This window comes from Sinohyriopsis cumingii, chromosome 3 (assembly GCF_028554795.1).
Source record: "Sinohyriopsis cumingii isolate HCF-2022 chromosome 3, ASM2855479v2, whole genome shotgun sequence".
In the NCBI taxonomy this organism is placed as follows: domain Eukaryota; kingdom Metazoa; phylum Mollusca; class Bivalvia; order Unionida; family Unionidae; genus Sinohyriopsis; species Sinohyriopsis cumingii.
This window is the reverse complement of record NC_142963.1, coordinates 7,648,917-7,666,096: the sequence shown is the minus strand read 5'-3', so window position 1 is coordinate 7,666,096 and position 17,180 is coordinate 7,648,917. Positions and strand designations below refer to the sequence as shown.

Here is a 17,180-nt window from a genome sequence, read left to right as displayed (position 1 = left end):
ATGCCCAATAATGGCAGGACTGTTTGGACTCATTAAATATTCCCAATAAATGCAGGATCACTTGGACATTTTAAAAGGCCCAATAAGGGCAGGTCTACATGGGCACAATGGACAATATCATACAAGGTTTGGGTTACATATATTATTTAGTACTACAGTGAAATGTCTGTAAGAGCAACAGAACCAGCCATTGCTGGCTATACAAAAGGAACCACTTGACAACCCACACATAGTCTGGAAATAGTTTAGATCTGATCCAAGAAGTTTTAAAAAAAATAGGGTCAAGGGATCAGTTTTTTTGGGATACTGCACAATACAGACAACAGGTCATAGATTCAACTAATACTCTGCCTCACCAATATGCCACATGTGGAACTTTGACCCAGAAATGCTGAAAGCAAAAGTAGAAAAGTATGCCAACTCCTTTAAGTGACTCTCTCTCTTACAAAAATGTAGGTTTGATGAAAATAAAACTTTTACAGTGCCTCACTGAGACCAGTGCAACTCATTATTGCTGAAAATATTTTGTGATACAAAGGATGCAATGCAGGATTCACAATGACCTTGACCATTAGATAGCAGTGTGCCTGGCAATCTGATCTCTGAGTACAGATGATAATAATAACTTCATCACTTCCAAGATTCTCTACATCTAAGAATCCTGAACAGATTAATGGCAAAGAACTTTGCTTTTATATCTTATACATATATTTACGTCTTCTAGGACATCTTCACCAGCCAAGGTTCCAATATGTTAACCTGTCTACACCTTGGTGGATTGATCTGATAATTTAATGCTTCATCTATGTGAATTTCATTGGATGCAGTGACAAGCCAATCAAAAGTTGTTCAAGGGGTGCCCACAATTTGAATGGACTCATAAATAAGCAATTTTCCACTGCCAGTTCGTGTTTGCAGAAATAAGTCCTTTCCCTCAAAATCGCTCCAGTGGCCTAGTAGTTAGAGCATCTGCCTTGGATGCAGAAGTCACAGGTTCAAACCCAGCCCATTCATACCAAAGACTTAACAAATGGTACTAGCAGCTGCCTTGCTAGGCACTTAGCAATAAGAGGTTAGTGTTAAGACTGGTTGGCCTGGTGTCAGAATAATGTGACTGGGTGGGACATCATGATACATGTCTGCGACATGATGCCCCAGTGCTCGACATCACTATAAACTGCCATACTACAGACATCATAGCAATATGACTGATAAATTGTTCAGACTAAATTACACACACACACACACCTTTCCCTTATATAGACATGTAATTCCTTCTTTCTGGTATGTAGTCAGGCTTTACACTTACAAAATATCATTTTTAAATCAATTGCCAGCACGATTTTTAGCTGATTTACGATGCACCACTGTTACATGCTGTTGGTTAGTTGGCATTACATACTAAGGGAGACAACTCTTGAAATCCAGTAGATGTTGCTAATGATAAGCACTGTCAGATAGGTCTGCCAAGGTATAGATAGATTAACATATCAGAACCATGGCTAGAATAGATGCTGCTGGGAGAGTATATACTGTAATGGTCCAGCACATGTAGCAGGTAAGTAAATTAGATAATGAGTTAATGAAACTTACTCTCAACATTATATATATATATATATATATATATATATATATATGAGAGTAGTTAGCTTTATTTTGTTTAAATTTAAAGACCTCTAACCAACAATATGACATCCAAGGATCTGGGGTGCTTCTATATTTAACAGAGGAGTCTTTTTCAACAACAACAACAACAACCAGATTTCCAACATCATGACAGTTTACAATTTGCTGGTAAACTATTGGCCTTCATGGAATATAAGAAGCTTAAATATTTACCATGTATGTGAATGTGACATTGTCCATGAAATGTAAAAGAAAATGTCTCTGATGAAATTTGATAGTTGATTAGTTACGTTGAACCACTCAGCTTTAAAAAATGTTTCCCAGCACAAGTTAAATTAAACTAAAAATAACCAACAAATTATTTACAAGCTGATCATGTTGAAAAGCCATAATTATTCTGAAGAAAAGGATGAAAGTTGGCTATTGCTCTTTATGAAGTTAAAGTAGACTTGCCAAAGGGATGCAGAATATATAAATAAAATGTACAACACCATGAAATTTGGTTTTCAGTAGATTGCTTTGATCCTGACATGGGTCTCTTTAGTTAGCCTGGTTGTCCCTTTAGCTAGCCAGTTGTCCCTTTAGTTAGCCAGTTGTCCCTTTAGCTAGCAAGTTGTCCCTTTAGTTAGCCTGGTTGTCCCTTTAACTAGCCTGGTTGTCATTTATGGCTCAATAGAGAAAATCCATAAAAACAAGAAATACTATTGTAAAAGAAAAATATGATGAAGCTACAAAAATGCTGTAAAAAGTCACATAAGTAATTTAGTGCAAATGTTAAAAATCAATAATGTTCTGATATTTGTACCATTTCAGTGCAGAATAGAAACTGTGTCATCAGCCTGATGAGATAGTACAATATAATTTGTGGCATGGACTTTAAAGTTCCAAGTTTACCTACTACTATGATTGCACAGGTGAAAATAGACTCAACAACCAAAATTATAAAGGGTTTCTTAAAACTTTGGGTTTATAGTATCTATTTCAGCAAACAATCGTTGTTCCAGTAAAACACAGTTGGGATCAAGGGATAGCAATTTGAAACGTGGAGTTTTCACCAATAGATGCATTTTGGTTTTGGAATATTGTATTATTTTCATATGAACTCGGAGTAATCAGAGTATCCTGGTGTATATTTTATTAACTGCCTTCCTCAGTACCTATATACCATTCAAAATGGAATGGTCCTAAACCAGCAAGTTGTTTTCCACCACATTTTATTATTTTCTGACATTAATGTCCATGGCAGAGAACAACTATAGCAGAAGTTCATTGGTGTGCTGTTTTTGGACATGCATTAGTCATTTGCATCAGAGTTTAAAAGCCAGTGAATGGACATTGCTAATAAACAATGAATGTTAGGAAAGATTTTGTGCAGTGGATTGGCAGAAAAGAAATTGTACTTGATGTCCAATGTACAAAAGCCAGTCCACACATTTCAATTAATTAGTAGTGAACCAGAACAAAATCCACAGTAACTATTGGAAAGACTGCCCACCACTGAATTGGCTGATGCACAGCTCTTTGATATGATCAGTCAAGTCAGAAAATAATAAAAAGTGGTGAGAGAAAAAAACTTGTTGGTCTAAAATTGAATTGGTTGTTGGTAGGGATAAAAGGCCAGGGTAATTATAGAAATGTCCCCTGCTAGTGCATACATGCATAACTATAAAAATGTGTGGATATATAATGTATCATGTGAGGTACTTAGTGTGGCAACTTTTATACTTCGTCTACAGCCATGAAAGGGGGAGGGCAGCAAGAAGCAAGGAGGGCAGCAAGAAGCAAGGAAACATAATGATAGAAACATAAGTCAAACTTTTGTGTTAAGTGCCAGTGAACTGTCACAAGAGTGATTTTTAATTTGTTTAATTTGCATGGCAGTGGTGCCTAACAGCATAGCTGGTGATAAAAACTAGTGCCAGAGTGATTGTTAATTTGTGTAATTTGAATGGCAGTGGCACATAATGGCATCACTCTAGTGATAGAACTAATGACAGAGTGATTGTTAATTTGTGTAATTTGAATGGCAATGGCACTTAATGGCATCACTCTAGTGATAGAATTAGTGACAGTGATTGTTAATTTGTGTAATTTGAATGGCAATGGCACTTAATGGCATCAATCTAGTGACAGTGATTGTTAATTTGTGTAATTTGAATGGCAATGGCACATAATGGCATCACTCTAGTGATAGAACTAGTGACAGAGTGATTGTTAATTTGTGTAATTTGAATGGCAATGGCATATAATGGCATCACTCTAGTGAAAGAACTAGTGACAGAGTGATTGTTAATTTGTGTAATTTGAATGGCAATGGCACTTAATGGCATCACTAGTGATATAATTAGTGACAGAGTGATTGTTAATTTGTATAATTTGAATGGCAATGGCACTTAATGGCATCACTCTAGTGATAGAACTAGTGAAGAGTGATTGTTAATTTGTGTAATTTGAATGGCAATGGCACTTAATGGCATCAATCTAGTGACAGTGATTGTTAATTTGTGTAATTTGAATGGCAATGGCACATAATGGCATCACTCTAGTGATACTTTAAACTCTGATGATACTGAGGCAGGTAAAATTAAGAAAAAGTCCTGTGAAATGGAGTAGAGTTTTCAGTTGTTTTGATTTGTATAATGTTGCAGAAAATGGAATGTTTTACGTTCGGACTGTGGGCCAAGGCAGAGTATTTGAGTGATGTTTGACTTCTGTAAGTTTATACTCTGTGATTTGGATGATAGCATCTAAGTAATTGGTTATTTTTAGTTGCAGCCATTTTTTAGGCCAGCAATTATTTACACAAAATAGTAAAATTCTTTCTAAACTTAATGATCTTTCATGAAAGTTGCCAGCTTTAAGTGCCTGACAGCTTTTTGGAATGTTGTAATATTTGTAATAATGTAACAGTTCTTATATGTTTATTTTCTCATGGCTTTCCATACAAAATTCCTCTTATTTTGTACCTATTCCATTGTACCTATTCCACTGTAGCTACAAGCTTCATAACTTTCAAATCAATATTATTTTTTTGGCATATAACTAGGTGCCATGTAATAGGTGTAATTTACCATATATACTCACTTATAATTCGAGTCCAACTGCAAACAACATAGACCCTGATATGACATTGGATACTGAGCTGGCAGAGAAGGGTCTAAGTTGATTGTTCTTTTGATTACTCCTATAAAACTGCCTAGTCTCAGATCTTCCAGTGTATTATGTGGTGGCAGATCTGGGTCTGTGCAGTTTGTAGTTGGACTTGACTTATAGGCAGATATATATGGTATAGAAATGTCAAGGAATTTAGTTTATAGTTCTGTTCTTTCAAAAGTTGTGCCTTGTCACCTGCTTACTTAAGGGATCATAAGATATGGCTTTTAAAAATGATATCACTTTCAGACATTAACACAATGATTGCAAGACAAATAATTTCTAATTTTCTTTACAGATTAGACATGGGATACATTTACAACTGATGCAGACATTTGACTCTTGTATTGAAAATGATGTGATTGAATTGCAACCAATCCGATTCCAGCAACAGAATTTGTGCAGACAACAACAAAAGGATGAAGTATAGAACTAGTTCCATGTTAGATGAGACTCAAAGAAAAAATCTAAGAGTTAGGTTCAGCATTGAGGATCTCAGTTCTAAAGTCAAGGGAACTGGAGCTGCAATCCTGTATGGAACATGCTCTGTTTCCATGGCATTCATCAACAAGATCTTGATGACATCACTTGGATTTGATTTTCCTATTCTGATCATGGTCTTCCAGATGCTTTTCACCATTTCAGTACTAAAGGTTCTGTGCTACTTTAGTGTCATTAATATGCCTAGATATACACTGTCACGTGGTCTATCCTTTGCTATGCCATCAATTTTTTATGCCTCAAACTCAGTTCTGGCCCTCAGTGCATTGAGCCATATGAATTTTGCAGTATATGGAGTACTAAAACGATGTGTTCCCTTTGTTACTTTGATACTTTCCATTCTAATTTTGAGGAAGGGCTACCCTAGTCAGATGACTGTTCTAGCAGTTTGCATGCTGACCATAGGATGTGTGCTAACAGGTATGTTATATTTTGATCAGTCTGTTATCAAAATCGTATATTTGATAAATAATCTGAGTGCAACCTTTCAGGGACCAAAATATATGCCTTGTTGGCAGATGATGTGTGGCTACAGAAGAGTCACTATAGTGAAGTTTTACTGTATATATAGAGCCTTACCATATTTTCCCAATTAAAAGGCACACAACTTCAGTAGCATAGAGTCAGTATGGGGAAGTTTCACTGTATATATACAACTTTACCATATTTTGCCATGTAAAAGGCACACAACTGCAATATCATAGTTAAAGTATGGGGAAGTTTCACTGCATATATGTAGAACTTTTACCATATTTTCTCATGTAAAAGGCACACAACTACAATAGCATAGAGTCATTATGGGGAAGTTTCACTGTATATATAGAACTTTACCATATTTTCCCATGTAAAAGACACACAACTGCAGTAGCATAGAGTCAGAATGGGGAAGTTTCACTGTGTAGATAGAACTTTACCATATTTTCCCATGTAAAAGGCACAAAACTGCAGTAGCATAGAGTCAGTATGGGGCAGTTTCACTGTATAGATAGAACTTTACCATATTTTCCCATGTAAAAGGCACACAACTGCAGTAGCATAGAGTCAGTATGGGGCAGTTTCACTGTATAGATAGAACTTTACCATATTTTCCCATGTAAAAGACACACAACTGCAGTAGCATAGAGTCAGTATGGGGAAGTTTCGCTGTATTCATAGAACTTTTACCATATTTTCTCATGTAAAAGGCACAAACTGCAGTAGCATAGAGTCACAATGGGGAAGTTTCACTGTATATATAGAACTTTACCATATTTTCCCATGTAAAAGGCACACAACTGCAGTAGCAAGGAGTCAGTATGGAGAAGTTTCACTGTATTCATAGAACTTAACCATATTTTCCCATGTAAAAGACACACAACTGCAGTAGCATAGAGTCAGCATGGGGAAGTTTCACTGCGTATATAGAACTTTACCATATTTTCCCATGTAAAAGGCACACAACTGCAGTAGCATAGAGTCAGTATGGGGCAGTTTCACTGTATTCATACAACTTTACCATATTTTCCCATGTAAAAGGCACACAACTGCAGTAGCATTGAGTTAGTATGGGGAAGTTTCACTGTATATATAGAACTTTACCATATTTTCCCATGTAAAAGGCACACAACTGCAGTAGCATAGAGTCAGTATGGAGAAGTTTCACTGTATATATAGAACTTTACCATATTTTGCCATGAAAAAGGCACACAACTGCAGTAGCATAGAGTCAGTATGGGGAAGTTTCACTGTATAGATAGAACTTTACCAAATTTTCCCATGTAAAAGGCAGACAACTGCAGTAGCATAGAGTCAGTATGGGGAAGTTTCACTGTATATATAGAACTGTACCATATTTTCCCATGTAAAAGGCACACAACTGCAGTAACATAGTCAGTATGGGGAAGTTGCACAGTATATACAGAACTTTACCATATTTTGCTATGAAAAAGGCACACAACTGCAGTAGTAGGGAGTCAGTATGGGGAAGTTTCACTGTATATATAGAACTTTACCATATTTTCCCATGTAAAAGGCACACAACTGCAGTAGCATAGAGTCAGTATGGGGCAGTTTCACTGTATTCATACAACTTTACCATATTTTCCCATGTAAAAGGCACACAACTGCAGTAGCATTGAGTTAGTATGGGGAAGTTTCACTGTATATATAGAACTTTACCATATTTTCCCATGTAAAAGGCACACAACTGCAGTAGCATAGAGTCAGTATGGAGAAGTTTCACTGTATATATAGAACTTTACCATATTTTGCCATGAAAAAGGCACACAACTGCAGTAGCATAGAGTCAGTATGGGGAAGTTTCACTGTATAGATAGAACTTTACCAAATTTTCCCATGTAAAAGGCAGACAACTGCAGTAGCATAGAGTCAGTATGGGGAAGTTTCACTGTATATATAGAACTGTACCATATTTTCCCATGTAAAAGGCACACAACTGCAGTAACATAGTCAGTATGGGGAAGTTGCACAGTATATACAGAACTTTACCATATTTTGCTATGAAAAAGGCACACAACTGCAGTAGTAGGGAGTCAGTATGGGGAAGTTTCACTGTATATATAGAACTTTACCATATTTTCCCATGTAAAAGGCACACAACTGCAGTAGCATAGAGTCATATCCTTTGTTGCATAATTTGCTGACAGATCAAGGTCTATTGCATTTGCATGAAATCATAATTAGAATAAAAACAGCATAGACATTGTGACTGATCAGCTGTTTACATTTGGAGTCTTGCAATAAAACTACCAAATTCAGTAATTGTATTTTATCTAAAGTACATGATCGTGAAAATCTCATTAAAAAAATCATGTATCATAGATATTCGCTTGTAAGTCAAGTCCATCAACAAACAATAAAGATCCAGATCTGACATCACATAATGTGCCAGCAGATCTGGGTCTGTGCAGTTTTTATTAGTAATCAGAAGAACAAACAACATAGACCCTGATCTGCAGGTGCATTATATTATGGCAGATCAGGATCTTTGTTGTTTGCAGTTTGACTCAACTTACAAGCTAGTACATATGGTAGTTGACACTTTTTATAATCTTGTTGACACCAACTGTTTCGCACATTGAGAATAGCATCTTGGGGTATGGAAAATGTGTTTTCCAGCCTTTCAACATTAATGAGTAGGTGGGCTTCATTTCTGTCAACAAGACGGACATTAGCATAACTTGTCTTAAAATCAGGGTATCAGACTGTCATAACTGCAGCAGATAATTGGTTCTTTAAAAGGGATGAAAAGTTAGGTCAAAATGCAGTACATAAATTACAACTTTTCACTTATCTAATCCCACATGTGATGGCAAGATGTCAGTTTATGAAAATAAAATGAAATTCAACTAAACTGGTGTGTCACAGAAAAAATTTCAAGTGAATAAACCCAGATCTTTTAGACATGCACCTTTTTGTTATTTTGAGCTTGAAACAAAAAGTCATATTTATATTTCAAATGTATGTCACTGATAATGAATTTGATAAGCCAAAATAATTGCAGTTGTCCTTTATATTCAAAATAGTTACAACACAAAGAAATGTTTAATTAAAAGAATAATCTTTTGGCTATGCTATGGTGTTTTCTCTACAGGTGAATTGATATCCACATTTGAACCAAAGAAGATGGCACTTTATTAGTAAGTGCATGTAAACTTCCTGCAGTTAGGTGGCATTTGATATTATCTTAGCTCATGCCTAGCTGGTTGTTACTTTGAATTTAAACAATTGCCACTGCTTTTGGCAAGTACTAAGGTGTCACTGATTTTTGACTTACATGAGTAGTATCCAGCATGTCAAGGTACCATATACTTTAACAGAGATATACATTCTTATGAAAAAGGGTGAAAATATGTACCAGTCAGTACATGTACAGAAATCTAATTAAAAATAAATATGTTGATTAGTAAACTCTGTTTTTTCCAAAAGAGTTAGAAAAGAGGTGAGATAAAATGTGGGTTCACTATAGAGAAAATTATCTAATCTTGGGACACAGATATTTACAGCTGGAATGTTGAGATTGCAGTTGTGAACCAGTTTTAACTGTTTATACTAAAACATCACCATGTATATAGGCTAGTTCTTTACATCCTAACTGTCTCATTGTCTTTGCATGCCAGATCGTTCATTTATAAAATGCTAAGCTCATGTCAAGAATCATCAAGTCGTTGTGACAAAAGGCATTGAAAGATGTACCATGTGATTTACCTGTAACAAAAAACAGTGAAAGATGTACCATGTGATTTACCTGTAACAAAAGGCATTGAAAGATGTACCATGTGATTTACCTGTCACAGAAGGCATTGAAAGATGTACCAGGTGATTTACCTGTAACAAAAGGCATTGAAAGGTGTACCAGGTGATTTACCTGTAACAAAAGGCACTGAAAGATGTACCATGTGATTTACCTGTAACAAAAAGCATTGAAAGATGTACCAGATGATTTACCTGTAACAAAAGGCATTGAAAGCTGTACCATATAATTTACCTGTAACAAAAGGCATTGAAAGATGTACCAGATGATTTACCTGTAACAAAAGGCATTGAAAGATGTACCAGGTGATTTACCTGTAACAAAAGGCATTGAAAGGTGTACCAGGTGATTTACCTGTAACAAAAGGCACTGAAAGATGTACCATGTGATTTACCTGTAACAAAAAGCATTGAAAGATGTACCAGATGATTTACCTGTAACAAAAGGCATTGAAAGCTGTACCATATAATTTACCTGTAACAAAAGGCATTGAAAGATGTACCAGATGATTTACCTGTAACAAAAGGCATCGAAAGATGTACCAGATGATTTACCTGTAAAAAAAGGCATTGAAATATGTACCATGTGAATTACCTGTAACAAAAGGCATTGAAAGGTGTACCAGATGATTTACCTGTAACAAAAGGCATCAAAAGATGTACCAGATGATTTACCTGTAACAAAAGGCATTGAAATATGTACCATGTGATTTACCTGCAACAAAAGGCATTGAAAGGTGTACCAGATGATTTACCTGTAACAAAAGGCATTGAAAGCTGTACCATATGATTTACCAGTAACAAAAGGCATTGAAAGATGTACCATGTGATTTACCTGTAAAAAAAGCATTGAAAAATGTACCATGTGATTTACGTGTAACAAAAGGCATTGAAAGATGTACCATGTGATGTACCTGTAACAAAAAGGCATTGAAAATGTACCAGGTGATTTACCTGTAACAAAAGGCATTGAAAGATGTACCAGGTGATTTACCTGTAACAAAAGGCATTGAAAGGTGTACCAGATGATTTACCTGTAACAAAAGGCATTGAAAGATGTACCAGGTGATTTACCTGTAACAAAAGGCATTGAAAGGTGTACCAGGTGATTTACCTGTAACAAAAGGCATTGAAAGGTGTACCAGGTGATTTACCTGTAACAAAAGGCATTAAAAGCTGTACCATGTGATTTACCTGTAATAAAAGGCATTGAAAGATGTACCAGGTGATTTACCTGTAACAAAAGGCATTGAAAGATGTACCAGGTGATTTACCTGTCACAGAAGGCATTGAAAGATGTACCAGATGATTTACCTGTAACAAAAGGCATTGAAAGCTGTACCATATGATTTACCTGTAACAAAAGGCATTGAAAGATGTACCATGTGATTTACCTGTAACAAAAGGCATTGAAAAATGTACCAGGTGATTTACCTGTAACAAAAGGCATTGTAAGATGTACCAGGTAATATACCTGTAACAGAAGGTATTGAAAGATGTACTAAATGATTTACGTGTAACAAAAGGCATTGAAAGATGTACCATATGATTTACCTGTAAAAAAAGGCATTGAAAGATGTACCATATGATTTACCTGTAACAAAAGGCATTGAAAAATGTACCGTGTGATTTACCTGCAACAAAAGGCATTGAAAAATGTACCATGTGATTTACCTGTAACAAAAGGCATTGAAAAATGTACCAGGTGATTTACCTGTAACAAAAGGCATTGAAAGATGTACCAGATGATTTACCTGTAATAAAAGGCATTGAAAGATGTACCATATGATTTACCTGTAACAAAAGGCATTGAAAGATGTACCAGATGATTTACCTGTAACAAAATGCATTGAAATATGTACCTGATGATTTACCTGTAACAAAAGGCATTGAAAGATGTACCTGATGATTTACCTGAAACAAAATGCATTGAAATATGTACTAGATGATTTACCTGTAACAAAAGGCATTGAAAGATGTACCAGATGATTTACCTGTTACAAAAGGCATTAAAAGATGTACCAGATGATTCACATGTAATAAAAGGCCAAAGTTATGTAATAATTTCAGTTTTACGAACATTCTGATGAAATATCTAATACCGGTATCTGCTTTGTTTCTACTATTTTTTGTACCACTATGTTTACTGGACTTCTAAAACACATCAATCTTTTAATTTTAAAATTCTTTTATGCAAAAAATTAAAGCATTTGCACTTATATAACAAACTTCTAGGGGCCCCGAGTGGCCGAGTGGTCTAAAGCGCTCTTCATTACGGATCATTGCCATCTCACCTCTGTCTGCGGCGGTTCGAGTCTAGGATTCAGCCAATGTGGGTATGTGAGAAAGCTTGGCAGTAGCTTCTCGTGGGTCGGTGGTTCTTTCCGGGGTTTTCCCGGGTTCTTCCTCCACCATTAATACTGGCCGCCATGTATAGCCTATCGTGTGCTGAAAAATGGCATTAAACCCAACAACAACAACAACAACAACAAACTTTTATATACAAGCACTTTTAGTACAAAAAATAATTATGACTTCCATGAATAAACTGTGCATGAATTGCAGTATTAAGCATAAAAAACTGAGAATGAATCTTTGATTGAAGCGGAAATGAAAACCCAGTGTTTTACAATACATTGTAGAAAAACATCCATGTTTAAAGTATATGTCTCTTGTCTTTATATGAGATTGCATTTAATGTGGCCGTGTTTTTGTCTGGTTCATCTATATATATATATATATATATATATATATATATATATATATATATATATATATATATATATGAACCAGACAAAATGTAGACCACATTACTTCAAGAGAAATGCAATATCATATAAATATTTTTTAAAAATGCAAAGCCCTGCTAGCCTTCTCTAATCATACCTATATTTTTACAAAAATGCATAGCCCTGCTGGCCTTCTCTAATCATACCTATATTTTTACAAAAATGCATACTCCTGCTGGCCTTCTCTAATCATACCTATATTTTTACAAAAATGCATATCCCTGCTGGCCTTCTCTAATCATACCTGTATTTTTACAAAAATGCATACTCCTGCTGGCCTTCTCTAATCACATCTATATTTTTACAAAAATGCATACCCCTGCTAGCCTTCTCTAATCATACCTATATTTTTACAAAAATGCATACTCCTGCTGGCCTTCTCTAATCATACCTATATTTTTACAAAAATGCATACTCCTGCTGGCCTTCTCTAATCATACCTATATTTTTACAAAAATGCATACCCCTGCTGGCCTTCTTTAATCATACCTATATTTTTACAAAAATGCATATCCCTGCTGGCCTTCTCTAATCATACCTATATTTTTACAAAAATGCATACCCCTGCTAGCCTTCTCTAATCATACATATATTTTTACAAAAATGCATATCCCTGCTAGCCTTCTCTAATCATACCTATATTTTTACAAAAATGCATAGCCCTGCTGGCCTTCACTAATCATACATATTTTTTTTGTAAAGCATACCCCTGCTGGTCTTCTCTAATCATACATATATTTTTTTTTAAATGCATAGCCCTGCTGACCTTAGATATTTTATGGACTGGTCAGTCACCATCCAAAAGGCTATATGAACTGAAGTGAAGCTGATATCCATATATATTTTAGCATTGAATGACCAGTCCATAAACTTCCACAAGGTTCTTAAACATCATACAGTACTTTTTAAAGTATACTGTTGTGTGTATGTAATTTATATTGCAAGCTTAACATTTGTCTTTGATTGTAAATTGCAGAGAATATATGATTACATAGCTTGTTTTTCTATGATTGCATAGCAAGAGTTCAAGGTGAATCTTGTTTACAGTTACGGTAGGTTTTTACATTGGAAATCATCGCATTCTGTTATGTAATAGGTCAAGTGAAAATGTGTATTAATAGGGATTTGATAAATGATTTCTTTGTCTTTTAGATCAGTGTCTGAAAATCCAGTTGTGTTGATGAAGTCAGATATAATTTGAGAGGAATTATTCATTTAAAACATATTTTTGGAAAGTGTTCATTCACCTTTTAGATTTGTATATTACTTTCAGGTTGTTGAGAATTTATTCAAAAACATTCTGGACTGCTTGATTGTGTTACATCAGATAAAATATTCTGGACTGCATTATTGTGTTACATCAGATAAAACATTCTGGACTGCATTATTGTGTTACATCAGATAAAACATTCTGGACTGCATTATTGTGTTACATCAGATAAAACATTCTGGACTGCATTATTGCATTACATCAGATAAAATATTCTGGACTGCATTATTGTGTTACATCAGATAAAACATTCTGGACTGCATTATTGTGTTACATCAGATCGTCAAGACTAGTAGAAAATTTTATATTTTTGGAATTGTGACAGGACATTTAGGATTGTTTAGGGTTTAATTCACAGTACTGTCTTTTAAATTTTCACTTCGTATTGTAGAAAAATAAATTGTTTGGTGAGTTTACTTTAAATTATTGGTTTCACTTTCTTTCAGTTCCATAATTTAAGACCTAAATCATAACACTACCAAACGAGTATCAATCAAGATATTAGTGGTGCACAACTCCCCGCATGCAGCATGGGAGTTGTGTATAGAGATGGAGGTCAAACCATATCACATTTTATGAACAGTCAGGTTAGAAAGGGTAAAGAAGAAATCTTAAGTGTATGAAGAGCAATATATTTTGTATATAAATTTAGAAACTTGTGCACACTGACAAAGTGATTTGCTTGTTCCTTTGGATGTTAATCTTATTGAAATCCAACTGTGTTTATGTGTCTTGTTTAGAACACACACACACACACCATATAAAGACATAGACCTTTTCATGATAATGGACACTTTGATATTGAGTTTTGATCCACCTTATCTTGGTCAGAGATTTACTTGTCGACAATTAATTTTGTCGTGTCTACAATAACGCTGGTTGATGACATTATGTTATTGTATCTAATTTCAGGTCTTGGGGACCTCGAGTTCAATGCTAAAGCATATATATTTGGCGGTTTGAGCAATATCAGCCAGTCCTTATACCTGCTTCTTATTCAGCGGTCTGCACAGGGAAAGATGAGCACAGTTGAGACACTTCAACTCAATAGCATTAATACACTTCCCTTTCTTACTGTTGCCATGATCTGCATGGGGGAGGTACAAAATGTCATGAGTTATGATAGATTTAATGAAATGTCATTCATTGTTGCATTCCTTGTTACGATCTCGCTTGGCTGTCTTTTGAATTATTCTTTATTTTTATGTACCAGGCTAACATCAGCCCTAACAACTAGTGTAGTTGGAGGACTGAAAGCATTGGCACAGACATTCTTTGCACTTTTCACTTTTGGTGGGATCAGTCACAATATGTCTACTTACATTGGAATAAGTATGAACACATTTGGGGGAATCTTTTATATTTATGTAAAGTATAAAGAAATTTCTGACAAAAAGTCAACAGATTTTAAAAAGATAATGAGCTTCTCTACTGCGGAAGATTTTAAATCTGCCACTAAAAAAGAAGATACGGATGAGGAACGTACGGGAAATGGATTTGTGGTAGTGACAGAAATTAAGAAGGAAGAATCTTGACAACAAAATTCCTTGTAAACAATATTGGTAGTATCATTAGAATTATGTTTTGATTATTTTTAAATGACAATCCTTTTAAATCAAAATCCACTTTTTTATTGGTAAGTAACTACAGCAAAGATTATATTACCAAGATTCTGTTTTCAGAAACTTTACCATTGACTAAAACTGAATCTGGTAGTCACATCGTACATTGAAACAATTCTTTCTTTATAAAAAGTTGGGTATGAACATTATAAATTGGACTTTTCTTAATACTGCTGCATGTTGGCAAATAGCAGGAATATTACGGTAGCACCTTTCCTGCAGTCCATCCATATCACTGTAAGTCCATCCATATCATTGTCAGTCCATCCATATCATTGTCAGTCCATCCATCTCTAAAATGATTGCCATAGCTTCTTCTAGATCATAGTTTTCATGGTCACTGTCTTGTGGTTTTGTTTTCTTTATTGCTTAATTTTGGTTATTTTTAAAAAAATTCATAATGGGGCACTTCTGCTGGTAGACACATTTGGGAAGTAACTTGTCACCATTTCTATTAGATAAGGTCTGTACATAACTTTGAAAACTAATTTAATGGTTTCTGAAGAAGTCAGTTTTTTTTGTGAATTTTAGTGTTACTAGTAACACAAGGCCAAAAATAGTGTTATTTTGAGGAATGGGATTGTAGGGGACAGGACTCCTCAACTTCTCTGATAGACTCCTGGGGGATTTTAATGAAGTCCAATGAGGTTTGCTACTTTTTTTCATCAAGTTATTTTTTTCTAGTCACTGAAAAATGTCATTAAACAGTAATTTTGAGAAATAGAATATCTAAAAAATCATAATTCTTCTTCTAGATTGCTGGAAGAGTTTTATTTCAGTTTGGCTTCAGCCAAGTTTTTGGTGAAATGTGCATAGTAGGTTAACTATTTTGGCAAATTACTGTAAGGTTAAATGGCGGTAATCTGAAAAATACAATTAATAAATTCCTAAGCTTCATCTGTCTCTGACCAGCTGTTAGTCAGTTATTGTTAATTCAAGATTCTGATAGACAAATTCAAGCTGTGACAGTGTCACCATCTTTCGACCAATTTTCTTGAAATTTACACTATCAACTAAGAATTAAATCTCTAATAAAATGGTACATTATTCAAACGGTTGATTAAAGTAAATACCACGCTGATTAATACCATATATATTCACTTATAATTCTAGTCAAACTACAAAGATACATATTTGCCTTTACATAATGCATCAGCAGATTTGGATCTCTGTGGTTTGGTAGGAGAAATGAGTAATGGAAATTGGATTTTTGTTATAAACACAATTGTCCAATTAGATTTTGAGAATTTCACTAAAACTTGGGATTGTTTATATTTACATGGTGGGCTTCTGGTTATATTTACATGGCTGGAATCCTACGCATAACCTAAGAGAATTATGGTTTACAGGCTAGGTCATTGCTAGATTCAGCTGAGTAAAGGGACAATTTTTTCTCTGGCTGATTGTATCATACACTTATGAGAAAAGAAATTGTGGTGTTTTGAGAAGTAAAATTTGGTATTGACTGTTGAGAAAACAGTCTGTTGTCATGCAAGAAAAACCATAAAAGGATATTTACCATGTAGAAAGTGAGGAATATCTTGTTCATACATTCTGTAAATGTTTTGTTTCTTTATTCTTTGGTCAATTTTTTATTTTAAATGAAGTTAAATGCATTCAGTTTCTAGGTTAAACACCACATGAATTTCAGACCATGTGAGAAATCTTTTTTATGTTTTCTTAAAAGTTCATCAGTTTTTAATTTTATTGATAAAACAAATGTTTGAAGTTTTAAAAAAGAAATGTTTTCCATTAAAAAACATGAATTCAGTCATTCCTGAAACAAACCAGCATTGCAAGTTTCAAGAACTTGAGTTTTTGCCATTTTTCTTATTTAGTGTGTAAATTTTCCACATGTAAAATATGGAAAAGTCTGTTTTTGAATTTGTAAGACATCTATAGCAAAAATGACTGGTAAATTGAATTCCATAAACTAATAAGTGTTTTTCCTACTAATTAGTGTTTCAA

General features: G+C 34.6%; 1 protein-coding gene across 1 annotated transcript; it reads left to right on the top strand.

Annotated features, from left to right (window-relative positions):
- The first annotated feature begins 5,083 nt into the window (after positions 1–5,083).
- Positions 5,084–16,536, top strand: LOC149802431 (uncharacterized). The gene is made up of 2 exons (XM_089951283.1): positions 5,084–5,700; positions 14,503–16,536. Exons 1-2 carry the CDS (start codon positions 5,199–5,201, stop codon positions 15,123–15,125), a joined length of 1,125 nt encoding a protein of 374 aa, XP_089807409.1. The 5' UTR covers positions 5,084–5,198; the 3' UTR covers positions 15,126–16,536.
- The last annotated feature ends 644 nt before the right edge of the window (positions 16,537–17,180 follow it).

What these genes read in the sequence shown, in the direction of transcription:
- LOC149802431 (XM_089951283.1), top strand. Translation starts at nt 5,199, where the DNA reads ATGAAGTATAGAACTAGTTCCATGTTAGATGAGACTCAAAGAAAAAAT. An exon ending in CATAGGATGTGTGCTAACAG is followed by an intron (nt 5,701 to 14,502) that starts GTATGTTATATT and finishes ATCTAATTTCAG; the next exon opens with GTCTTGGGGACCTCGAGTTC.